The sequence below is a fragment of the Mobula birostris genome, chromosome 4 (assembly GCF_030028105.1).
Source record: "Mobula birostris isolate sMobBir1 chromosome 4, sMobBir1.hap1, whole genome shotgun sequence".
Taxonomy (NCBI): Eukaryota; Metazoa; Chordata; class Chondrichthyes; order Myliobatiformes; family Myliobatidae; genus Mobula; species Mobula birostris.
This window is the reverse complement of record NC_092373.1, coordinates 28492465-28519330: the sequence shown is the minus strand read 5'-3', so window position 1 is coordinate 28519330 and position 26866 is coordinate 28492465. Positions and strand designations below refer to the sequence as shown.

Genomic DNA, 26866 nt, shown 5'->3' with positions numbered 1-26866 from the left:
GTGGTTCAAAATGCCAACTCTCATCCCTATCTTGGAGAATAAAATAGAGATAAGCAATAAACGCTGGTCCTGCCAGAATTGTCCACATCCAGAAAAATAATTTTCAAAATGTGGATATCTGAACAGAAGACCTTGCAACATACAGTGGCATGCAAAAGTTTGGGCACCCCTGGTCAAAATTTCTGTTACTGTGAATAGCTAAGCAAGTAAAAGATGAACTGATTTCCAAAAGCAATGAAGTTAAAGATGACACATTTCTTTAATATTTTAAGCAAGAAAATTTTTTTATTGCCATCTTTTACAGTTTCAAAATAACAAAAAAGGAAAAGGGCCCGAAACAAAAGTTTGGGCACCCTGCATGGCAGTACTTAGCAACATCCCCTTTGGCAAGTATCACAGCTTGTAAACGCTTTTTGTAGCCAGCTAAGGGTCTTTCAGTTCTTGTTTGGGGGATTTTCGCTCATTCTTCCTTGCAAAAGGCTTCTAGTTCTGTGAGATTCTTGGGTCGTCTTGCATGCACTGCTCTTTTGAGGTCTATCCACAGATTTTCGATGATGGACTGTGGGACTGTGAGGGCCATGGCAAAACCTTCAGCTTGCACCTCTTGAGGTAGTCCATTGTGGATTTTGAGGTATTTAGCATCATTACCCTGTTGTAGAAGCCATCCTCTTTACATCTTCAGCTTTTTTTATACAGACAGTGTGATGTTTGCTTCCAGAATTTGCTGGTATTTAATTGAATTCATTCTTCCCTCCACCAGTGAAATGTTCCCCATGCCACTGGCTGCAACACAAGCCTGAAGCATAATTGATCCACCCCTGTGCTTAACAGTTGGAGAGGTGTTCTTTTCATGAAATTCTGCACCCTTTTTTCTCCAAACATACCTTTGCTCATTGCGGCCAAGAAGTTCTATTTTAACTTCATCAGTCCACAGGACTTGTTTCCAAAATGCATCAGGCTTGTTTAGATGTTCCTTTGAACCTTTTGAATAGAACTTTTTGGCCACAATGAGCAAAGCTATGTTTGGAGAAAAAAGGGTGCAGAATTTCATGAAAAGAACCCCTCTCCAACTGTTAAGCACGGGGGTGGATCGATCGTGTTTTGGGGCTTGTGTTGCAGCCAGTGGCACGAGGAACATTTACTGGTAGAGGGAAGAATGAATTCAATTAAATAACAGCAAATTCTGGAAGCAAACACCACACCATCTGTAAAAAAGCCGAAGATGAAAAAAGGATAGCTTCTACAACAGGATAATGAACCTAAACACACCTCAAAATCCACAATGGACTACCTCAAGAGACACAAGTTGAAGGTTTTGCCATGGCTCTCACAGTCTCCTGACCTAAACATTATCTAGAATCTGTGGATAGACCTCAAGACAGCAGTGCATACAAGACGGCCCAAGAATCTCACAGAACTAGAAGCCTTTTGCAAGGAAGAATGGGTGAAAATCCCCCAAACAAAAATTGAAAGACTCTTAGCTGGCTACAGAAAGCATTTACAAGCTGTGATACTTGCCAAAGGGGGTGTTACTAAGTACAGCCATGCAGGGTGCCCAAACTTTTGCTTCAGGTCCTTTTCCCTTTTTTCTTATTTGGAAACTGTAAAATATGGAAATAAATAAGTTTTCTTGCTTAAAATATTAAAGAAATGTGTCATCTTTAACTTTATTCCTTTTGGAAATCAGTTCATCTTTTACTCGTTTAGCTATTCACAGTAACAGAAATTTTGACCAGGGGTGCCCAAACATCTGCATGCCACTGTATTTCTGACAGGGACCAATAGTCAAAAGTTCAAAGCTGAAAAAAAGGCAAGTGTTCTCCTCCAGCCAACTGAAATAGTGAACACCACAGATCATGAACAAGTTCATGGACGGGCATTTTACTGCATTAAATGTTTAATTCTGTAGCTAGGACTGTGATTGGAACCACGTGGGGAAAAATTAATACAGTTTTCTTAGCTTGCTGGTTTTAGTTGAAGGAAAGTTTATAATAGGCTTGCTAGTTTTAGTCACAGGATTGTTTGTCGGTAGTCTGTTGATAGCAATTCTTGTCTACAGCTTGCAAAACTCAAGACCTGTATATTCCCAGTGCTGGTATGGTGAAAAGTAGAAGTATGTTAATCCAGGTGGCAGTACATTGATTGAGAGAGTTTGGTAAACTAGTTTAATGGGTGTTATTCTAGCTTTACCTAAAGTTAAAATATATATTAGCAAAGCAATTGTCAAAAAATGAATGCACGCACCTTGTTCACCTCAACATTATCACCTTCTTTGAGCTTTATAGGATCAATCTCACAAGTTTTGCAGGAGTCACAGATCTAAACAAACAGAAATCCAAATAATCTTTAATAGGGATTTTATAACTATCCCAAAAGTTGCATTAATCAACATCTTATTTTTATTGTAGACCTATAACCAGTCCTTACAGCTTCCCACATCCATGCTGACTATGATGGCTATCTGCACTAAATCCCATTTGCCTGTATTGGGCCTGTATCTCTCTCTGCCTTTTCTATTCAAGTACTGTTGCTATTTAATGCCTCTTAAACACTGAAATTATATATGCCTCTATCACCTCCTCTAGGACCATTTTCCAGATAACCACCATCCTATGTATGAAAACTTATCCCTCAGATTTTTAAAAATTTCTCATCTCTCACCTTAAACCTGCATCCTTTAGTTCCAGATTCCCTTTTCCTAGGAAAATTTCTGACCATCCATCCTATATATGCTCCTCAGCCTCCTATGTACCACTGAGAATAAATCTGGTCTAATATCTCCCTATAAGTAGTCTTTTCCATCTAACATCTTCATGAATCTCTTCTGCACACGCTTTATTGCTACATCCTTCCTGTATTGATGGGATCAAAACTGAACACACTACTCCCAGTGCAGTCTAACCAAACTTTGTACAGCTGCAACATGACATCCCAACTCTTATACTCAGTACTATGAAGGAAAGCACAGCAAACGCCTTACTCACTACCCAATTCATGTGTTGCCATTTTCAGTGAGCTCTGAATTTGCACCACGAGGTCTCTGTTATCTCTTCTATATATCCTACTGGAATTTGAACCTCACACTTGTCTGGATTAAGTTCCAGCTATGAGTATTCTGCCCAACATTTCAGCTAATCCACCAGATCCTCGGATAACCTTCTTTACAAACTGACTCCACCAGCTGTATCCACCAACTGTTTTTGTCATCAGCAAACTTATAAAGTAGACAAACCAAGTACATTCTCATCTAAGTCATTTCAGTATACACTCAGTGCCACTTTATTAGGTATACCTGTTTGATAATGCAAATATCCAATCATTCAATCATGTGGCAGCAACTCAATGCATAAAAGCATGCAGACATGGTCAAGAGGTTCAGTTGTTGTTCAGACCAAACATCAGAACGGGGAAGAAATGTGATCTCGTGACCTTGACCATGGAATGATTGTTGGTGCCAGAATAAGTATCTCAAGAACTGTTGATCTCCTGAGATTTCACGCACAACAGTCTCTAGAACAGGAGTTCCCAACCTTTTTTATACCATGGAGCCTTAACATTAACCATGGGGCCTGTGGATCCCTGGTTGGGAACTCCTGCTCTAGAGTTTACAGAGAATGGTGTTAAAAACAAAACAACAAAAAAAAACAGCCAATGTGCTGCAGTTCTGTGGGTGAAAACACCTTGTTCATGAGAGAGGTCAGAGGAGAATGGCCAGATTGGTTCAAGTTGACAGGAAGGCAACAGTAACTCAAATAATTAAGCATTACAACGGTGGTCTGCAGAAGATCATCTCTGAACGCACAACACTTTGTACCTGGAAGTAGATGAATTACAGGAACAGAAGACCACACCTGGTTCCACTCCTGTTCCACTGAGTGGTCATTAAGCATATTTTACAAACAATAAATATCCCAGAAGCAATCCCCATGGTAAACCACCTGTTACAGACTTGCAACTACCACTACCTTTTGCCTCACATCACCAAGCCAATTTTGGTGAAAGAAGATGGAGGGTAGTTCCAGTTGCCAACCCAGTTCAGATCTTCAGGACTAGTCTACCATGCAGGATCTAACAACAATGGAACTACTGCAGAATGAACCACTTGCATTTGTTGACTTGATAGTTACTTCTCTAGGACTGTCAGGATATTGTTTCAGTACAGGTCCAATTCGTGTACACCTTTTATTACTCTAAGCTGTACTATTGGATAAGATCTCCACCCTTCTTCCACCATCAGCAGCATGATTTGGTAGTCATTTGATGTATGCAGGAGACTGAGCATTTTATGATTTAAATAACTGATAGACACATTACACAAGAGTGCCATGTAGTGAATGTGGAACACAACTGTTAGATGGCCATAAATGGGAGATGATGTCCTGGTTAGGAACACATTATGAGCACAATACTTGACAACATTTTTTTTCATTGTTAAGAAAACAAAAACATAACATTCTGCCAGATTACCTGTAGAAAAAAATATCCAGGAATGAAATCACGTATTTGTAGAAATATTCATTAATTATTGTATAATTTTTTAAAAAGACACTCATATCTATTTTCTTGTACAAAGTGTGAGAATCTAATCAAGAGATAGTAGACAAAGTGCATAAGTAATAGAAAATAAAATTAAAAGCATAAGTGATAAAATTCACATGCACACACAGCAATGTATTTAGATATCATCTTTAATAGAAGTAGAAACTGTAAGTTGATACTGGGCCATAAACAATGCATGATCAAATGAGATTTTAAGAACCGCTCAAAGGAAGGAGAAGCCGAGCATTGCATAGAAACAGGCGTCTATGTAGATGGGGAGGTAGTGAAAAAAAATGAGATGCACTGGTGAAGGGAAATGGAATGTGCACATGTATCAGCTTTATAAGGATGGAGGAAATCAAATAGGGAGAGGCATCACCATGGAGGAGTTTGAACATTATAAGGCAATGTCAGATTAGAATGCAGTTTTATTAAGTTTAAGAATGGATGGTTGGCAAAAGAATTTCAGATAGAACTTTACAAAGTTGAAATAGAAGGGACTAGCCAAGGTAGTACTGGAATTAATTAAATCTATAGTTAAAAATTTGGATTAGAAATTCAGCAACACGATCTAAAACAACCGCAGAGTCAGGCAACAATGTAAAGGAGGAAGTGCTACAGGGTGTTAGAAGCACAACTCAGGGTCAAAGAGAATTTAAAAACAAAGTATTGGGAAAAATTAACAGAACTAAAATCCAAGGTCCTGCCAGATTGATTCTTTGGATGAAGGTTAATCACAAGAGGACAAACTGAGAAAATCAGGGCTGCATTCTCTTGAGTTTAGAAGAGTGTGATCTCATTGAAAAATATTTTTTTATTGTGCTGGACTAGGCACATGGGGATTTAATATATTCTCTGGTTATAGAGTCCAGAACCAGGGACAGTTATGAGGGAAGAAGAAGATAACTCTAAAGAGTTCATTACCCAAGAAAGCTGTGCAGCCTCAGTTTCTTCAGAAATTGATCGATTTTTAGCTTAAAAGAATCAAGGGATATGGAATCAACTTAGGAAAGTGCCACTGAGGTCAAATATCAATCATGATCTTACTCAATGACAGAGTAAGTTTTAAAAGGTTTAAGGCCCACTTCTGCTTTTGTTTCTTATGTTTGTATGCCATTATTTCTCATGAAATTTCTGGGCCAAGGGGAGAAGAAATAGGAGTGGGAACCATCTGAATTGCTCTAACACAAAGCCAATATACACTTTGAAGACTGAGTTGCTGTTTTTATGCAGTAGTATTCTAAGGGGAAAGAGATTTTAAGAAAAAGCTGATTGAACATCTGCTATTCAGCAATTGACAGGATGATAAAGAACAAAATGTATTTCCCTCCATTTGCTATTTGTACAAAATTTGATCCAAATATAAACTTGGAAATATATTAATGAAAAATGACGTGTAACAAAGAGAAGAGAATTTCTATCTTACTTCATCTAAAATTGGCTTCAGTGTCACTTTCAGATAATGCTTTCCAACCAGTTTCATTGTTTCATCAATGCACCGAGTAGCTAGAGAGTTTCCCCTGAAGATAGTGTTGACTTCCCTACAAAATCAAAGAATCTGATTATTTCAAGCTTGCATGTTTTCTGAAAACAGCTCAGAAGTGAAATTTTGCCAATTGGCAACACACAGTGCACGTTATATGCAATGGTCATCTGAAATCTGCTTTCATTACTCATCCTCCTGTCATTATGTATGGCAGATGTAAATACACATCTTAAAAGCAAGATAACAAAAATTAATAGGTAAACCCAATGAGAAAGATTTTCAAGATTTCTTGCAATACAATCATTTTCTTAATATACAGGATACTACTTGTTGCAGCTTCAAACTTGATTCAGCCTCCGCATTACCAATCCAAATTTCAGGGGAAGATATTTTGTCTCTCTTGTCCCCGTGCCCTTTAACAACTTTCTAGATACCCTATTAATGTATTATTCATTATATAAAATACACTTATTGTTGGTATCAACCTTTTATCCATCTGAGTTTTGCACAATTGGTTAAAGTTCAATTAACAGCTTGGTCCAATGAAAGTTAATTTCAGAGTTCAGTAATAAAGGAAGAATCTGATTGAAAATGGTAGGGTGAAGGAACCATGGGTGACAAGTGAGGTGGAAAATCTAGTCAGGTGCAAGAAGGCAGCATAAATGAGGTTTAGGAAGCAAGGATCAGATGGGTCTATTGAGGAATATAGGGTAGCAAGAAAGGAGCTTAAGAAGGGGCTGAGGAGAGCAAGAAGGGGACATGAGAAGGCCTTGGTGAGCAGGGTAAAGGAAAACCCCAAGGCATTCTTCAAATATGTGAAGAACAAAAGAATGACAGGAGTGAAGATACGACCGATTAGAGATAAAGGTAGGAAGATGTGCCTGGAGGCTGTGGAAGTGAGCGAGGTCCTCAGTGAATACTTCTCTTCAGTATTCACCAATGAGAGGGAACTTGATGACGGTGAGGACAATATGAGTGAGGTTGATGTTCTGGAGCATGTTGATATTAAGGGAGAGGAGGTGTTGGAGTTGTTAAAATACATTAGGATGCATAAGTCCCTGGGGCCTGACGGAATATTCCCCAGACTGCCCCACGAGGCGAGGGAAGAGATTGCTGAGCCTCTGGCTAGGATCTTTATGTCCTCGTTGTCCAGGGGAATGGTACTGGAGGATTGGAGGGAGGCAAATGTTGTCTCCTTGTTCAACAAAGGTAGTAAGGATAGCCTGGGTAATTATAGACCAGTGAGCCTTACGTCTGTGGTGGGAAAGCTGTTGGAAAAGATTCTTGGAGATAGGATCTATGGGCATTTAGAGAATCATGGTCTGATCAGGGACAGCCAGCATGGCTTTGTGAAGGGCAGATCGTGTCTAACAAGCCTGATAGAGTTCTTTAACGAGGTGACCAGGCATACAGATGAGGGTAGTGCAGTGGATGTGATCTACATGGATTTTAGTAAGGCATTTGACAAGGTTCCACACGGTAGGCTTATTCAGAAGGTCAGAAGGCATGGGATCCAGGGAAGTTTGGCCAGGTGGATTCGGAATTGGCTTGCCTGCAGAAAACAGAAGGTTATGGTGGAGAAAGAATATTTGGATTGGAGGGTTGTGACGAGTGGTGTCCCACAAGGATTGGTTCTGGGACCTCTACTTTTGGTGATTTTTATTAACTACCTGGATGTGGATGTATAAGGGTGGGTTGGCAAGTTTGCAGATGACACAAAGGTTGGTGATGTTGTGGATAGTGTAGAGGATTGTCAAAGATTGCAGAGAGACATTGATAGGATGCAGAAGTGGCAGATGGAGTTCAACCCGGAGAAGTGTGAGGTGGTACACTTTGGAAGGACAAACTCCAAGGCAGAGTACAAGGTAAATGGCAGGATACTTGGTAGTGTGGAGGAGCAGAGGTATCTGGGGGTACATGTCCACAGATCCCTGAAAGTTGCCTCACAGGTGGATAGGGTAGTTAAGAAAGCTTATGGGGTGTTAGCTTTCATAAGTCGAGGGATAGAGTTTAAGAGTCGCGATGTAATGATGCAGCTCTATAAAACTCTGGTTAGGCCACACTTGGAGTACTGTGTCCAGTTCTGGTCACCTCACTACAGGAATGATGTGGAAGCATTGGAAAGGGTACAGAGGAGATTTACTAGGATGCTGCCTGGTTTAGAGAGTATGCATCATGATCAGAGAGATTAAGGGAGCTAGGGCTTTACTCTTTGGAGAGCAGGAGGTTGAGAGGAGACATGATAGAGGTATACAAGATAGAGGAATAGATAGAGTGGATAGCCAGCACCTCTTCCCCAAGGCACCACTGCTCAGTACAAGAGGACATGGCTTTAAGGTAAGGGGTGGGAAGTTCAAGGGGGATATTAGAGGAAGGTTTTTTACTCAGAGAGTGGTTGGTGCGTGGAATGCACTGTCTTAGTCAGTGGTGGAGGCAGGTACACTAGTGAAATTTAAGAGACTACTAGACAGGTATATGGAGAAATTTAAGGTCGGGAGGGTTATATGGGAGGCAGGTTTTAAGGGCCAGCACAACATTGTGGGCTGAAGGGCCTACACTGTGCTGTACTATTCTATAAGAAAATAGTCTCATAAATTTAAGAGAATTCAGGTACTGTTAAAGGTCCAGATAAACATAAGGCTTAGTTTCATCTAAAATTCACAGGTTACAGAAATAAATGCTGCACAAATTGGGAACCTTATCCCCAAAGGCTGAAAGCTAAAAGAACTGATGTGGAACAGAAAAATATTATCTTGCATAACATCTCCTAAGAGAATATGACTGAAGTACTATGCTTGGATAGAATAAAAAGAGATTTTCTTGGCATTGAAGGCACTCAAATCAGTTACAACAGTTGCTTGAGTTGGAGCATGGTCCATTACTTGGTTCTACTGATTCCTCAGAAATAATATTTTTTAAATATTCCGTATCACAACAAGTGATTATGCAACCATCTGATTTTCCTCAGATAAAGCACAGGAGTGAGAGTAACCAAGGACCCAAATGACACTTACTGTGTTTGCTGGAGATCTAATTCAGCCAAAGCATGAAGGAAAGGAACTAACTTCTTATGATGTAATAATAAGCGTACGAGGGGTAACACAGCTTCTTGCTTTGCATTGCACACCTCACCCAGGATATGGACTGCTGAGGCAGATATAGGCTTGAACACAAGAGAAAAAAGTAACTTCAGTCTGATTTGTTGAGTGATCACTTAAACTGTCTGCAGTGTAAAAAAAGATACAGATCATAAATATTTCAAGAAACCCTTAATGACAGCGAGACTAATTATTTAATAAAAAAGATAGAACATGTCTACTACATTGTTGCCCATTAGGTTACAAAACAATTCCTGTTTACCCATCAGTTTTTGCCTGCTGACTTGCAATGGCTTTTGTTTAAACTACACCCCACTTTCAAAATTCTCATTCTTATTTCCAAGTAACTCCATGGGCTAATATAGCAAATTCTGGAAATTCCTGCAGCCCACAATACACCAAAAAAAAACTTGCTCCTCTAATACCTGACACCTGAATATCCCCATTTTCACTGTCAAAGCCTTAAGCTCTGGACCTCCTTAGGAAAATCTTGTTCCCTTGCAATTCGTATACCTTTTCTTAGGATGCCTTTCCTAGACAAGGCCTCTGGCCATACTTTATTATCTATGTACCTCAGCATTAATTTTTATTTCATTCATAACAGTCAGTTAAACAATTTTAGACCATAACACTTAAAGGAGCAGAATTAGGCTATTCAGCTCATTGAGTCCACTCCGCCATTTTTTGGATCATTCCCATGGCTGATCCCTGATCCTATTCAACCCCTTACACCTGCGCCCTCACCATATTCGTTGATGTCTTGACCAATTAGGAATCTATCAACTTCCGCTCTGAATACACCCATGGACTTGGCCTCCACCGCAGTCTGTGTCAAAACATTCCACAGATTCACCACTCTTTGGCGAATAAAATTCCTCCTTACCTCTGTTCTATAATTCCTCAATTTTGAGGCTGTGCTCTCTAGTTCTGGATATTCCCCACCAAACGAAACATCCTTTCCATATCCACCTTATCTAGTCCTTTCAAAGAGGTTTCAGTGAGATCCCCCATGCATTCTTCTAAATTCCAGTGAGTACAGGCCCAAAGTTGCCAAACTTTCCTCATGTGTTAACCCCATTCATTCCCAGAATCATCCTTGTGAATCTCCTCTGGACTCTCTCCAATGACAATACACTTTTTCTGAGATATGGGGCCCAAAACTGATGACGATAATCCAAGTACAGCATGACTAGTATCTTATAAAGCTTCAGCATTATCTCCTTGTTTTTATATTCTATTCCTCTTCAAATAAATGCCAACATTGCACTTGCCTTCCTTATCACAGACTCATCCTGTGAACTAACATTCTGGGAGTCTTGCATGAGGACTCCTAAGTCCCTCTGCACCTCTGATATTTGAATTTTCACCCCATTTAGATAATAACCTGCACTATTGTTCTTTTTTACCAAAATGCATCATCATACATTTCCCAATGCTGTATTCCATCTACCACTTTTTACCCATTCTTCCAATTTGGTTAAGACCTGCTACAATCACATTCCTTCCTCAGCACTACCTGCCCCTCTGCCTATCTTTGTATTATTTGCAAACTTTGACACAAAGTAATTAATCCCATTATCTAAACCATCTAAACAATATGAAAAGTAGCAGTCCCAATACTGACCCCTGAGGAACACCACTAGTCACTGGCAGTCAACCAGAAAGGCCTCCTTTATTCCCACTCACTGCCTCCTGCCTGTCAGCTATTCCTCAATCCAAGCCAGTATCTTTCCTGTAACACGATAGAATTTTATCTTGTAAGTAGCTTCATGTGAAGCATCTTATCAAATGCCTTCTGAAAACCTAAGTAAATGACATCCACTGCCTCTCCTTTGTCCACCCTGCTTGTTGCTTTTTTGAAGAACTCCAACAGATTTGTCAGGCAAGATTTCCCTTCACAGAAACCATGCTGACTTTGGCTTATCATTAGTCTCCAAGTACCCCAAAACCCAGTCCATAATAATGGACTCCCAATACTTTCCCAGCCACTGAGGTTCGGCTATTTGGCCTTTAATTTCTCTTCTTTTGCCTTCCTCCCTTCTTAAAGAGTGGACATGTTAAAAAAAAAATCAGACAAATACAGTTTTTTTTTGTGTGTACAACAATACCAATCACTGTCAGTGGGAACAAAATCACTTCTCAGCACAAATACTCAAATCCAATTCATCAGCTTGTGTCAGCTCACATTTAATAGAAACTGGATTCTTAGAAGTATACATGACCAGAAATTAGAATAACTATAAACAATATGAACACACAAACAGAAGTATTTTGCTACAATAAACATTATTCTGTACAAGATTACCACTTTAAGATTACTACTTATCTTGCAATAAAATGTGTATTCATTTCACAGATTAGCATGTTCATTGACAGCTAAATAGAATTAATAAAACCTGGGAAATGACAATGAACCAAAACTTATTGCAGCAACAAAGGAGACTGAACATTTTCAACAAAAACATATACTTATTGTGTTCTTATAGAAAAGCAAGAAACCCAAGACATGCACATAGCAGTAGCCAAAATAATACTCACAAGTGCAATAATATCCACTCTAAAATGCTGAGATGTTGTATGCGATTGCAATCATTACAAGACTACAAGATAATGTCAATACTATTGTTTATAATATACAGCCAGTTGGCAAAAAACGACAATTTTGTTTAGGTCTAGGAGTAACCTCCCCCCCCCCCCCCCCTTTTATGCACTAAAGGTCCTTTGTTATGTCTAACATAATGCACAGGGCTGGCACAACGTATCTTTTAAAGACTTCTTACAGTTAATGCTGAGCGGATGAAGTTCTCACTAATAGAGGTTTCAAGAGGAACAACTTCTTCCTTAGTGAAATAGACCACATATCTAAACACAGCAATGAAAGGTATTCTGCACACCTGATCAGGCATAGCTTTCGGTTCAGCATCATGTACATTTTCCCATTCCTCTACTAACAAAAGAGAAATCTTCTTCAACTGCAGTTACTTTCATTCGTTGTACTTCTTTACCCTTTTAGGTTACTTAACAACATACTTTGAAGGGCATTTTAATTGTTGGTTCTCAGGCTGGTAAGATATTTTGAAGTATAAGCTGTTGTGCCTCCAGACGACTTACATTTTTATACACTCTCTTTCACCACCATTATTAGCAGGCCAAATCTGTTATTTAATTTTTCCTATGCATATTAGAATAGCTGAGATACCATGTTGTTGAGACACAGTCAATATCAGACAAGGTCACTATGCACTTTGAATTACAAACCCAGCGAACAACCATTATAATGATGAGTCTAATGTAATTTTTGTACTTGAATGCGTGAATACTACAAAGCTGCATCACATCAGATAAAAGCAGAGAGCTTTAACTTCCACCAATATCTACCTTTACATCAGATGACTTTAGCAGCAGCTCATTTAGGGAATTGTAGTACTGGGATGGAAGGACATAGTCTTCATTGTAGAATATAGACAAGCGAAGTGATCCCAAGTCTTCTGATTTTGCAGACTTGTTTCCATTCTCCTTTGGTTGTAATAAATACCTGTACAATAAAAGTATGTTGTTTGGAATTTCAACACCAGTGCAAATATTCAATTAGAAAACACAACTAATTGGCTTCATCCAATTAGTTTTATACCACAATAAAAGTACTGCTGTGGAAAAAAAATTATTTTTCATGCAGATGGTAGTTGGAAAGTCAACAAGTAACAGTGCATAGAGGTAAGGGTGAGGAATAGATAACAAGGGAAAACCTATGGTTATAGTCTTAGCCCTCTTGCATAATTTTTGCTGTAGTGCTACTTGGAAAAATGTACAAAAACTAATAAATATATAATCAGAATTTGTCTGCACACAGGTCAAAAGTGCAATTAATATCATGACTATGTGTAAATGGAAACTGTTGCCACTGTTCTACATCAGGCTTGTTTTTCCATCAGTCTCTATCACATTGCCCACTAGAAAACCAAGATAATAGTGATAACATTAACCTGATAAAAGAGCATTAGTGTTATTAGACAACAGTAAATTTTAACTTCCCCTGAACTGCTGTAAATTGACATAAAAATGAGGAAATGATTATTTAGTTTCCACCCAAAACTGGCAATAGAATATAGCTTCCACTTTCCCCAGGGAAAGCTTTTACACAGCCACAGATTATTTAAGTGAGCAAAATTAAAAGGCTGAGATAATTTGACACATAGTATATTGAAAAGTTCTTGGATACATTACACATACATGCACACAGAGAAAATAAAGATGAAAATACAATAAGAAGAAAATGGGAAAGAAAGTGGGGAACTATCTGATGCAGTTTGAAATATAAATGTGAAAATGCCAATTATGTTTGCAATAGATAAATTCACAAAGATCTTCAAAGAGGTTCAAAGTAAATTTATTATCAAAGTACATTTATAGAACCCTGAGAATAATCATCTTGCTAGAATTCACAATAATTACAAAGAAACACAATAAAGTCAATGAAAATCTATGAAGACAATGAACCAATGTATAAAAGACATCAAATTATGCAAATACAAAAAGAAAAACAAAATAATAATAATTAAATAAGTACTGTAGTCTTAAGAACAGGAGTTGTAGAGTCCTTGAAAGTGACTTCATAGGTTGTGGAATAAGTTCAGTGTTGGGTGAATAAGGTTATCCATTCTGATTCAGAAGCCTGAATGTTGAAGGGTAATAACTGCTCCTATTATACCATGCTCAAGAAAGCTTACCATGCCATCCTATACCCACACCTTGCTGCACGGGGAGAGACTAAAGACTGGTGAAGACAAGGTGGTATGGTCAAGTGAGGCTGAGGAGTGATTACAGGAATGCTCCGAGTGAGTGGACTGGACAATGTTCAGGGATACACCTTTGAATCTAAATGAATATGCCACAGTTGTCACCAACTTCAACACGACCTGTGTGGATAAGTGCGTGCCTTTGATAACATAACAGACATACACAAACGAAAAGCAGGAGATTCGCAGTCTGCAGAGAACTAAATCTATGGCACTCAAGCCCAATGAGCCAGACCTACACAAGGTATCCAGGTACGACCTATGAAAGACTATCTTAAGAGCAAAAAACACAATTCCAATTAAAGTTAGAGATAGAACTGGATGCACATCAGCTCTGGCAGAATTTGCAAACCATTACTTCCTACAAGGCAAAACCTAACATGAATGGCTGTGGTGCTTCACTTGCAAATGAGCTAAATGCTTTTTATGTACACTTTGAAAGGGAAAATTTGAAACTACATCTATGGTATGCAGCATCTGGTGACCCTGTGATCTCTATCTCAGAGGTTGAAGTCAGAACATCTTTCATGAGGATAAACCCTCACATGGCGCCAGTCACTGATGGTGTACCCGGAAGGCTACAGAAAACCTGTGCTAACCAACTGGCAGAAGTATTCATGGATATCAATCTATCACTGCTTCAGTCAGAGGTTCCCACCTGCTTCAGACAGGTGACAATCAAACCAGTGCCCAAGAAAAGCAGGCTGAACGGTCTCAATAACAACCAGTCGCACTCACATTGACTGTGATGAGCTGTGAAAGGTTGGTCATGGCCAGAATCATCTCCTGCCTAGGCAAGGACCTGGAGCTGCTGCAATTTGCCTGTCACCACAATAGGTCTACAGCAGATGCAATCTCACTGGCTCTCCACTCGGCCTTAGATCAATAATAATACTTCTGACTTCAGACGTCTGACGTCAGACTTCTGTTTATTGACCACAGCTCAGCTTTCAACACAAATATACCCTGCGTTCTAATCAACAAGCTTCAAAACCTGAGCCTCTTAACCCCCCCTACAACTGGATCCTTGACTTCCTCACCAGGAGACCACAGGCTATGCAGATCAGAAATAACATCTCCTTCCCAATCACAATCAACACTGGCACACCTCGACAATGTGTGCTTCCTCAATGCTCTACTCTCTATAGTCACGACTGTATGGCTAGGCACAGCTCAGACACCACTTATAAATTTGCTGATGTCACAACTATTGCTGGCAGAATTTCAGGTGATGATGAGGTGTACAAAAGCGAGATAGATCAGCTGCTTGAGTGACGTCAAAACCACAACCTTGCACTCAACAACAGTGAGACTGAGGAGCTGATTGTGGACTTCAGGCAGGGGAAGTAAAGGGAACACATATCAGTCATTGAGGGATCAGCAGTGGAAAGGGTACTGGAAAGCAACAAATTTCATGACATATGCAAGTGATATTAAACCTAAACCTGAATCTGAACCTGGAGGTGTGGTATCCTAGGCTCCTATACCTCTTCCTGATGACGGGAGTGAGAAGAGAGCATAGCTCAGAGGGTGGGAGTTGCTTTCCTGTGACAACACTCCTTGCAGATGTGCTGCATTGTGGGCAGAAATGGACTGGGCTGTGTCCACTAATTTTTGTAGGATTTTCCTTCAAGGACATTGGTATTTCTATACCAAGCCTTGATGCAATCAGTCAGTATACTCTCCACTGTGCATCTATAGAAGTTCCAGTTCAAGCAAATTTTTTGATGATATGTCAAAACTTAGCAAACTTCAAAGAAAGTAGAGGCGCTGCTGTGCCTTCCTTGTAATGACAGTTATGTGCTGGACCCAGGACAGATCCTTTGAAATAATAATGTCAGAGAATCTAAAGTTACTGACACTCTCCACCTATGACTCCTAATGAGGAGTGGCTCATGAACCTCCGGTTTCCTCCTCCTGTAGTCAATAACCTTGATCTTGCTGACATTGAGAGAGAAGTTGTTGTGGTACCACTCAGCCAGATTTTCAATCTCTTTCCTATATGCTGATCATTACCACCCTTGATTCAGGCAACAACAGTGGCATTACTGGCAAATGTAAATATGCCACTGGAGCTGTGCTTAGCCTCACAATCACAAGTACAAAGCGAGTAAAGCAGGGCACAAATGTACACAGCCTTGTGATGCACCTGTGCTGACGGAGACTGTGGAGATGTTGCCAATCCGAACTGACTGGAGTCTGCAAGTGAGGAAATCGAGGATGCATTTGCACAAGAAGGTATTGAATCCAAGGCCTTGAAGGTTATTGATTACTTTTGAGGGGATGATAGTATTGAATGCTGAGCTGTAGTCAATGAAGAGCATTCCGATGTATGCATCTTCGCTGTCCTGATGTTCCAGGGTTGAATAAAAAGCCAATTAAATGGCATCTGCTGTTGACCTGTTATGATGGTAGGCAAGTTGGACTCTATTCAAGGCTCTTTTTAGGCAGGAGTTGGTGTTTCATCACCAACCTCTCAAAGCACTTAATCACAGAGCATAAAGTGACACTGGAAATGGTAATTGAGACAGGTTAGCATGTTCTTCTTGGGCATCGGTATGATTCAAGTCTGTTTGAAGGAAGTATGTCAGAGTGCTGAAGTGAGAGGTTAAAGATTAGTACTTGGTCAGATATCCTGTCTGGGCCATATGCTATATGTGGGTTCAGCCTTCTGAAGGATGCACTCATGTCTGCCTTGGAAAATGAAATCACAGGATTATAGGGGCTGTGTGAGTTTGTGAAGGTCCCTCCATGTTTTGATGATCAGAGCGAGCATTTAAGGCACTGAGCTCATCTGGGAACAAAGCCTGGTTGTCAAATGTTTTCTAATCTGGGAACTCTGGAGCTCAGGCACCTTCTAGAGAAATGAATAAATAGTCGACGTTTTGGGCCGAGACCCTTCTTTAGGACTGGAAAGGAAGGAGGAAGATACCAGAATACAAAGATGGGAATGAGAGGAAGGATGATAGTTAAAGGTGATAGGTGGGTAGGAAAGGTAAAAGGCTGGACAGGAAGGAATCTGATTGGAGGCTACCCAGACAGAATGTAAGGGGTTGCTCCTCCAACCTGAGGGCAGCCTCATTGTGGCACAAGAGAAGGCCATGGACTGACACATCAGAACGGGAATGGGAATTAAAATGTTGGGCCATCAAGAAGTTCTGCTTTTGTCAGATGGAGCAGAGGTGCTTGACGAAGTGGTGCCCTAATTTATGATGGGCCTCATCAATGTAAGGCACCACATCGGGAGCACCAGTCACAACAGACAACCCCAGTAGATTCATAGGTGCAGTGTTTAGGCAGTTGAAGTAGGTTTTTATTTTCTGATTGGTGCCACAGAATCAATACTAGAATGTTTGTTATTTACGTGTGGATAGCCAGAGGCTTTTTCCCAGGGCTGAAATGGCTAACACGAGGGGGCATACTTTTAAGGTGCTTGGAAATAAGTACCAAGGGGATGTTGGGGGCAAGTTGTTTTTTTTTTTAAAAACACAGAGTGGTGGGTGCGTGAAATGCACTGCCGACAATGGTGGTGGAAGCAAATACAATAAGGTCTTTTAAGAACCTCTCAGATAGGTACATGGAAGCTCTAGGCAGTTTCTAGAGTAGGTTACATGGTCGGCACAACATCGTGGGCCGAAGGGCCTGTAATGTATTGTAGATTTCTATGTTCTATGTACACACCCCACTTATTGGCAGATAGTAAAACCCTGCACAGGGCGAGGAATAACATCAATGAGAGATGGAGAGAACACTTTAGCAGCCTACCCAACAAGTTGGGTACTATAGATCAAATCATGCTTGATCATTTGCCCCAGAAGCCTGTTATCGACATCCTTGACCTCCCTCCTACCTTGGATGAAATCAGGAAAGTCATTTCTCAGATGAACTCTGGTAAGGCCCCTGGGAGGGATGGAATTCCTAACGAGCTCTTTAAGTCAGCAGGGCCATTAGCACGCACAGCGTTCCACGACATCCTGACAAGCAAATGGGAGGAAGAAGAAATGCCCGAGGACTTCAGGGACACCATAATTGTTTCAATGTTCAAGGGCAAAGGTAGTAAAGCTCACTGTGGCAACTACTGGCGCATATCCCTCCTGTCCGTCAGGGGAAAAAAATCTTAGTTTGCATTATCTTCAACCACTTGATCGCCAACATATCAGAGGCGAACTTTCCTTAAGTACACTGTGGCTTTCACCTAGACTGTAGTACTATCGAAATGGTTTTCACAGTTCGTCAGATTCAAGAAAAGTGTACTGAGCAGAATTTGCAACTACTTGCTGTCTTCGTAGATTTAACCAAAGTCTGCAAGATGTTCGACAGGGAGACCATATGGTGAGTGCTGTCAAAACCTGGGTGCCTCTGCAGATATGTCAACCTCATCCGTCTCTTCCATAATGACATGAGTGCCATAATGACATGAGTGGCCTTGTTCTGCTGAATGGGGAAACTATGCTGCCATTCAGTATTCTAAGTGGCGTGACGCAAGAGTATGTATTAGTGCCTGTACTGTTTAATGTGTTCCTCATGTACATACTACACCACGTGTTTGGCACCATACAATGTGGCATATACATAAGGTACAGGATGGACAGATCACTTTGTGACTTGCGTTGCTCGAAAGCCTGTACTGAAACAATTAGTAATAGCATTCAAGAATCCTATATGCTGGTGATCGCACTCTTGTGGATTACACAAAAGCTGATCTTCAGTTGCTTGTCAATAGGTTTGCAGAAGCCCTTCGTCTGTTTAGCCTCACCATCAGCCTACAACCTGGTCCAACCTGGTCCAGAGTCTACTGCCCCCACCCCATACATCTGCGTCGATGGTACACAGCTCAGAACAGTGGAGGAATTCAAATACCTCGGAAGTGTTATTTCTAGTGATGGCTCCTTACACAAAGAGATCAGTGCTAGGATTTGCAAGGCCAGTCAAGTCTTCAGGTGCTTGCACCCACTTGCATTGAACCAGCATAACATCGAAAAGCCACAAAACTCAAAGTATAAAGCAGTTGTCCTTAGTAGTTTATTTTATGGCTGTGAAACCTGGACCATATACAGTCCTGACAAAGGGTCTTGGCCTGAAACGTCGACTGCACCTCTTCCTACAGATGCTGCCTGGCCTGCTGCGTTCACCAGCAACTTTGATGTATGTTGCTTGAATTTCCAGCATCTGCAGAATTCCTGTTGTTTCCATATACAGAAGGTATCTTAAAGTGCTGGAACCTTTCCGTACACCTGAGATCAATCCTGGGCATCTGTCAGCAGGACCATGTCACTAACCTAGAAGTCCATGAAAGAGCAGAGAGCTCAAGCACAGGAGCAATGATCCTGCAAGCCCAGGGATTCCAGAATACCCAAACAATTGCTACTTGGAGCACTGTTGCAAGGAAGAGGAGACAGGTGGCGACCCCGCAAGAGGTTCAAGGACTGCGTGAAAGCAAAACTTCCGCAGAACAGTCTTTTTCTGTTGGTCAGTATTTTTAAAAAGCCAAATTATGTCCGTGATTCAATGTTGTATAACAATAAAACATGAAAACTTCTTTGGGGGGGGGGGGGTGAATACTTTTCATAGACACTATAAGCAGCTTGAGCGGAGTGCTCAGGACCGGACTGGATGGCCTGCCCTGGTAAGATGAGCCTCCAACAATTTTAAGAATAGTCGCCATGCAAATCTGGTCGTTGCTCAAGAGAGGAGAAAAATCTCCATATCAATAGATAAATTTAATGTCAGAGAAATGTATACAATATACATCCTGAAATTCTTTTATTTTTCGCTAACATCCACGAAAACAGAGAAGTTTCCCAAAGAATGAGTGAGTTACGTGTTAGAGCCCCAAAGCACCCCCTCCCACACACAAGCAGCAGCAAAGGAACAACTGCACCCCTCCCACACCAGCAAAAAATCTTTGGCGCCCCCCCCCCCCACCAAGCACTCAAGCGTGCAGCAAAGCATCAATAAAGACACAAACTTTCAGTACCCCAAAGACTACTCGTTCACCTGGTATTTGACATACCGCAGGCTCACTCTCTTCCTAATAAGTGAAAAAAAGGTGTCCCAATTTCATGGCGAGAAGGGAGACACAGCAAAACAACTTGCTGATTTATGGTGTTAAAAGTCTGTTGTGTCGCTTTTTCCAAGCTCTGTGTCTCTGGTCACACAACCAGCAGAAAGCCCATCTGATCTTCCCTGTTTCATCAGTCAGTGGCACCAGCCTTGAATCAGCCATGAAAATTCGGCACCGTGAAGGCACATTAGTCTTCCAGGCCGTGTCATTGGGATATTGAAAAGCAGCCAGTCATGAGATCCTGATAGCGGGTCCCATTCTCACAAAGAACCGAAATTGATGTGTAACTCCAGATCAAGGCCTATTGTTCCAACAGTGGTTGCATGGTTTATCTGCCCTCACCGTCAATGCTCATACATTTCTAGAATTGTACTGCAGAGTCACACAATTGATGAGCTGCACAGACAAATGTCATTGGAAACCACGAACAACCAGCAAAGTGTATTAATAACTTGGATGTGAATACAAGAGGTATGATTAGGTATGGTTTCAAATGTTAGCTGGGAGTGTTGTGGATGGTAAGGGAGGTCATCCAAGGCTACACCAGGTTACAGATGAAATAGGAAGTTGAGCAGAGCTTTGGCAAATGAAATTCACTCTAACCAATGCAAGGTGGATGAACTTGTGGCACGATTAGAGATTGGTCAGTATGACGTTGTGGGCATTACCAAGTCATGGCTAAAAGGTGGTCATAGTTGGGAGCTTAATATCAAAGGATATACTTTGTATTGAAACATCAGACAGGACAGCATAGGCAGTGTTGTTTGCTCTGTTGGCAAGAGATATAATTACATCTTTAGAAAGAGGTGACATAGAGTCAGAGAATGTTGAATCTTTGTGGGTACAGTAAAGAAACAGCAAGGATTTAAAAAAAACATTATGAGAATCATATACAGGCCTCCAAATGGTAGCCAACATGTGGAGTTGAGATTGCAAAGGGAGCTGGAAAAGGCATGTAATAAGGTAATGTTACAATTGTAATGGGGGATTTCAATATGCAAGGGGATTGGGAAAATCAGGTTGGTGTCAGATAGCAAGAGTAGGAATTTGTTGAATGCCTACGAGATGGCTTTTTGGAGCAGCTTGTGCTTGAATCTACTCGGGGGGTGGGGGGAAGGCCATCTTAGATTGGGTGTTTTGTAATAATCCAGATTTTATGGGGGAGCTTACATAATATGATTGAATTCATACTGCAATTTGAGAGGAAGAAGCTTAAGTCACATGTATCAGTATCACATTGGAATAAAAGAAATTACAGAGGCATGAGAGATGGATCGGGGGGGGGGGGGGGGGATACTGGCAGGAACGACGGCAGAGCAGAGGTGCCTGAAGTTTCTGGGAATAGTTCACAAGGCTCAGGATATATATGTTCCACAGAAGTTCTCAAATGGCAGGGGTAGGCAACCAAGGGAAGTTAAGGACTGCATAAAAGCCACGGAAAGGGCATATAAGGTAGCAAAAGTGAGTGGGAAGTTGGATGTTTGGGAAGTTTTTAAAATCCACTAAAAAGCAACTGAAAAGCCATACGAAGGGAAAAGATGAAATAAGAGGGCAATCTAGCCAATATTATAAAGCAGGATACTATAAGTTTTTCCAGTTATATAAAGAGTAAAAAGGAAGTGAGAGTTGATATTGGACCACTGGAAAATGATGCTGGTGAGGTAACAGGGGACAAAGAAATGGCAGATGAACTTAATTTGCATCAGTCTTCACTGTGGAAGAGACTAGCAGACTGCCAGAGGTCCATGTGTGTCAGGGAAGAAGAATTAGTGTCATTGATATTACAAAGGAAAAAGTGTCAGGCAAACTGAAATGTCTTCAGGTGGATAAATTACCTGAACCAAATGGACTACATCCCAGAGTTCAGAAAGAGTTTGCTGAAGGGATAGATGAATTGGTTATCTTTCAAGAATCACTTGATTCTGGCAGGGTTCTGGAAGACTGGAAAATTGCAAATGTCACTCCACTCATTAAGAAGGGAGGAACGCAAAAGAAAGGAAATTGCAGGCCAGTTAGCCTAACGTCCATGGTTGGAAAAGTGTTGGAGTCCATTATTAAGGATGAGGTTTCGGTGTACTTGGAGACTAATGATGAAATAAGTCCAAGTCAACATGGTTTCTGTAAAGGGAAATCTTGCCTGACAAATCTGTTGGAGTTCTTCAAGGAAGGAACAAGCAGGGTGGACGAAAGAGAGGTAGTGCATGTCATTTACCTGGATTTTCAGAAGGCACTTGATAAGGTGCTACATGTGAGGCTGCCTAACAAGATAAAATCCAATGGCGTTACAGGAAAAATACTGGCATATATAGTGGAATGGCTGACAGGCAGGAAGCAACGAGTGGGAATAAAGGGGGCCTTTTTTACTAAGCTGCCAGTGACTAGTGTGTTCCTCAGGAGTCAGTATTGGGACCATTACTTATCACAATGTTTGTCAATGATTTGAATAATGGAATTGATGGCTTTGTGACAAAGTTAGTGGATGATACGAAAATGGGTGGAGGGGTAGGTAGTGCTGAGGCAGCAATGCGATTGCAGAAGGACTTGGACAAATTGGAAGAATGGGCAAAGAAGTGGCAAGTGGAATACAGTGCTGGGAAATGTATGATAATATATTTTAGTAAAAGGAATGAAAGTACATACTATTATTTAAATGGGGAGAAGGTTCAAAGATCAGAGGTGCAAAGGGACCTAGGAGTCCTCATGCAAGACTCCCTGAATGTTAATTTACATATTGAGTCTGTGGTAAAGGCGGCAAATGTTATGTTGGCATTTGTTTCAAGGGAAATAGAATATAAAAATGAGATAATGCTGAGGCTTTATATGATACAGGTCAGGCCATACTTGGAGTATTGTTAACAGTTCTGAGCCCCATATCGTAAAGAATGTGTTGTCAATGCAGAGTCCAGAGAGGTTCACAAGGATGATTCCAGAAATGAAGGAGTTAACATTTGAGGAGTGTTGGGCAGCTTTAGACTTGTACTCACTGGAATTCAGCGGAATTCAGGGTATCTCATTGAACCTACTGAATGTTGAATGGACTTGATGAAGTGGATGTGGAGAGGATGTTTTCTACGGTGGGGGTGTCCAGAAGTAGAGGGCACAGTCTCAAAACTGAGGGCAACCATTTAGAACATTGGTAAGCAGGACATTTTTTAGCCAGAGAGTAGTGAATCTGTGGAATGTTCTGCCACAGACAGCTGTGGAGGCCAAGATCGTAGGTATATTTAAAGTGAAAATTGATATTTTCCTACTTGGTCAGGGCATCAAAGGTTATGGCGAGAAGGTTGGTGTATGTGGTTGAGTGGGATCCGGGTTTATCCACAATGGAATGGTGGAGCAAACTCGATGGGCTGAATGGCCTAATTCAGCTCCTACGTCTTATGGTCTTTATAGTGTGGGCAGGCTTCTGCATTTTTCAAATAAAAATGGAGTGCATCAGTTTATTGTTTGATTCTCAATGATATGCAATAATTTAAATAAAAGATTTTTTCATCACAAACAATGTAAGTTATTGTTGTGTATTATGGGTAATTATTGATGTGACAAGTAAACAATACAGTCTGAAGAAATGCTGGAAAAATAGCTGAGGTGGGTGGAGAGTTATGTGCCAATTTTGTAAGAGGCCAATCAGTGAGAACATGCCTGATGGAACAGACCTTCCGTGACGTTCTTTCGTCAAAGGCCTGCTTCAGTGTTGATAGCCTACAACTAATCTGCACACCTCATCCACACAGGATAATTTTGTATGTGACTCACACACATACATTTATGTACTGTGTATCATTTGACATTTAGTGTGTCCTATGGCCACCATGCACACCAAATCCATAGATGATTTGGGACAAAAATCCAAAAATGGTCTTCTGGGACATTCTTTTGAAAAGGGTCAATCAGCTAGTGCCACAATGTGATATGTGAAATTATTTTAAGGTCAATACGTTTTCCAGAAGTGACAGCTTTCATTTCCTGAACACTAGGTAAAAGATGTGCTTCACAACTACATTTTTCCCCAGAATTACCATAGTTCAACCCCCAAGGCACACTTCAGAGAAGCCCAAGCACTTAGCCAAAATGTTTCTGTGCAGAGGCATAGGTGGCAACAACAATGTTTAAAATGGCTTGTAATAATGTAGTACATCGAGGCTCAAGTTCTACATGTATTCTCCCCAGGCAATTTATTCATGGGGTAAACAGTTTGTTTCTGTAGAAGAGTAAGGAGGAAAGAAACAGGGTCAAAATAAATCAATGGAGCAACACATTTTTCTTCAAAATTAATTAGACTCAGTTCTACTAAAGATTCCAGCTCTTTAGTCAACTCTTCCAGATGTTGTACTTCTCCATGTTTTTCTAATTAAACATGGAACAAAGTGCAACATGTTGCAGCCACACACTTCCATTCTGTTTCCAATTGCTTTGGTGAAAGATGGCATTTATTTCTTATTGCCTTAAATAACAAGACAAGCTTTTAAAAAAATTCCAGTCTCCTCTTTCGCAAAATCTACCTCATGAATCCATTTTATGCAAAACTGTGGCGTAAATATACAGTTACAAGCAGGGACATGTTTCACAACAGAATCTGTCAAAAAACTCCATGCCCCATCACAGAATTCCACTCTGGCTGGATTCCTCAGTATGGTTCTCCAGTGTTGCCATAACCCTTACCAAGCTCGATGACAATTATCATTCCTTAAAATCTTCACAGGAACCTTAATCTCACCAAGGAAGATATCCTGTACCAGGTTTTCACTGTTCCATAGATCAACTCTAAAAAAAGAAAAGAAAGTTATTTTTCCTTTTTATAATATTCTTCTGTACTATTGCTTTAAATAGAAAAGATAACTTAAATTCCAACAGATTTTAGGTATTTTGTGATGTGTCATATTAGCTTGTTGGCTCATAATATCAAAAAAAATCATCTCACAATACCAACTGCAGCACACAGCAAACATTCACAAGGGTTTCACCATCTAATAAATTGGTACACAATTACAAGGAATCACAAATCATTAATATAAAATGATATTTTGTCACCATAATCAGAATAGCTTTGCGAAAAGAATTCAATTGCAAATTAAGAAAATTAATTGAGTATGCAATTTTCCCCAAATTATCAGTAATTGTAATAATCCTGATTTCATTGAGCACATGATGTGGGATAGGACTATTATGACCAAAAAATCTAGGTTAATGCAATAGAATTTCAGCAACCCTACAACTGTTAATGCAATGATAATATTGAACAAACATGGTTTTAATCCATTACAGCCAAGTTTAATGCAATTATCCAGTTATATTTACTACCTATTTTATGCATACAGGCGAAAAATAAGAGAATTCTGCCGGTTAGTGACTTGAACTTAATAGAGGCACAAGCATCTATCTTGCTGTCAGTTTGACACCATGGCTTTATCTTACAGAAAAGTACTCAAAACATTAAATGAAAATCAAAACAAAATTGCACATGCTGGAAATACGAAGTTAAGAAAAAAATGCTGGAAGCACCAAGACTAGACAGAAAGAGAAAACGAATGAATGAATATCCTTTGTCAGAAGTGGATAAAAAAGAGAAAACAAGTTAGGTTTAAGTTGCAGAAACACGGGTGGGGTGGGGGTGCTGGATGCAATAGACAAAGGGAATATCTGTAATGAGGTAAGGCTGGAGGAGTTGCTGTGGATATAAATTGTGGAAAATGTCATCTGGCTGTCAAGACGAATGAGGGCAGTGAGCAAGTATGAGGACAAGCAACAAAATGCAAAAGCACACAATACTCCAAATTTGTGCTCACCCATATCTTGTACAATTTCCAACTCCTATACTCAGTTTCGTGATTTACAAAGGCCAAAGGTAATCTTTATGACCCTATCTACCTGTGATGTCACTTTCAAGGAATTATGGATCTGTATTACCAGTCCTTTTGTCCGATCTTACATCTCAGTATGTAACCAAATATAGGTAAATCTTATCCTAATTTGTTCTCCCAAAGTGCAGCACCTCACACTTGTCTCCACTAAATTCCTGCTGGTTGTAAGTTAACTTCTACAGAGACAGAGTGCAAGGGAGGAGGTGAAATGTGTTAATGGGTATACAGTGCCTACAAAAAGTATTCACCTCCCTTGGAAGTTTTCATGTTTTATTATTTTACAACATTGAATCACAGTGGATTTAATTTTTTTTTTATAAACTGATCAACAGAAAAAGACTTTTCTGTCAAAGTGAAAACAGATCTCTACAAACTGATCCAAATTAATTAGAAATATAAAACACAAAATAATTGATTGCCTAAGTATTCACCTCCTTTCATACAACACACCAAATTATCACTGGTGAAGCCAATTGGTTTAAGAAGTCACATTATTAGTTAAATTGAGATCTGTTTTTGGAGACTTGTGTGCAGTCAAGATGTTTCATCGATTGTAGCAAAAGTACACCTGTATCTGGAAGGTGCAACTACTGGTGAGTCAGTGACTACACCATGAGGACAAAAGAACGCTCCAAGCAACTCCGTGGAAAGGTTATTGAAAACTACAAGTCAGGAGATGAATACAAGAAAATTTCCAAGTCACAGAATATCCATTGGAGTACAGTTAAGTCAATCATCAAGAAATGGAAAGAATATGGCACAGCTGTAAATCTGCCTAGAGTAGGACTTCTTCAAAAACTAAATGACCGTGTAAGAAGGGGACTATTGAGAGAGGCCCCCAGAAACCTACGACAGCTCTGGAGGAGTTATAAGCTTCAGTGGCAGAGATGGGAGAAATTGCACATACAACTGTTGCCCGGGTGCTTCACCAGTTGCAGCTTTATAGGAGGGTGGCAAAGAGAAAGCCACTGTTGGGAAAAAAAGCTCGCATGTGGGAGACTCTGAAGTTACTGAAAGAAAGT

General features: G+C 40.3%; 1 protein-coding gene across 1 annotated transcript in view; it reads right to left on the bottom strand.

Annotated features, from left to right (window-relative positions):
* rasa2 (RAS p21 protein activator 2) overlaps positions 1-26866 on the bottom strand; it is a 172582-nt gene that overhangs the window by 26099 nt on the left and 119617 nt on the right. Inside the window, exons 9-13 of the mRNA XM_072255071.1 lie at positions 24646-24747; positions 12502-12658; positions 9040-9188; positions 5966-6080; positions 2245-2319 (exon numbers count right to left, since the gene is read on the bottom strand). Coding sequence (XP_072111172.1) covers positions 2245-2319; positions 5966-6080; positions 9040-9188; positions 12502-12658; positions 24646-24747 — 598 coding nt within the window. The remainder of the gene's footprint in view (positions 1-2244; positions 2320-5965; positions 6081-9039; positions 9189-12501; positions 12659-24645; positions 24748-26866) is intronic.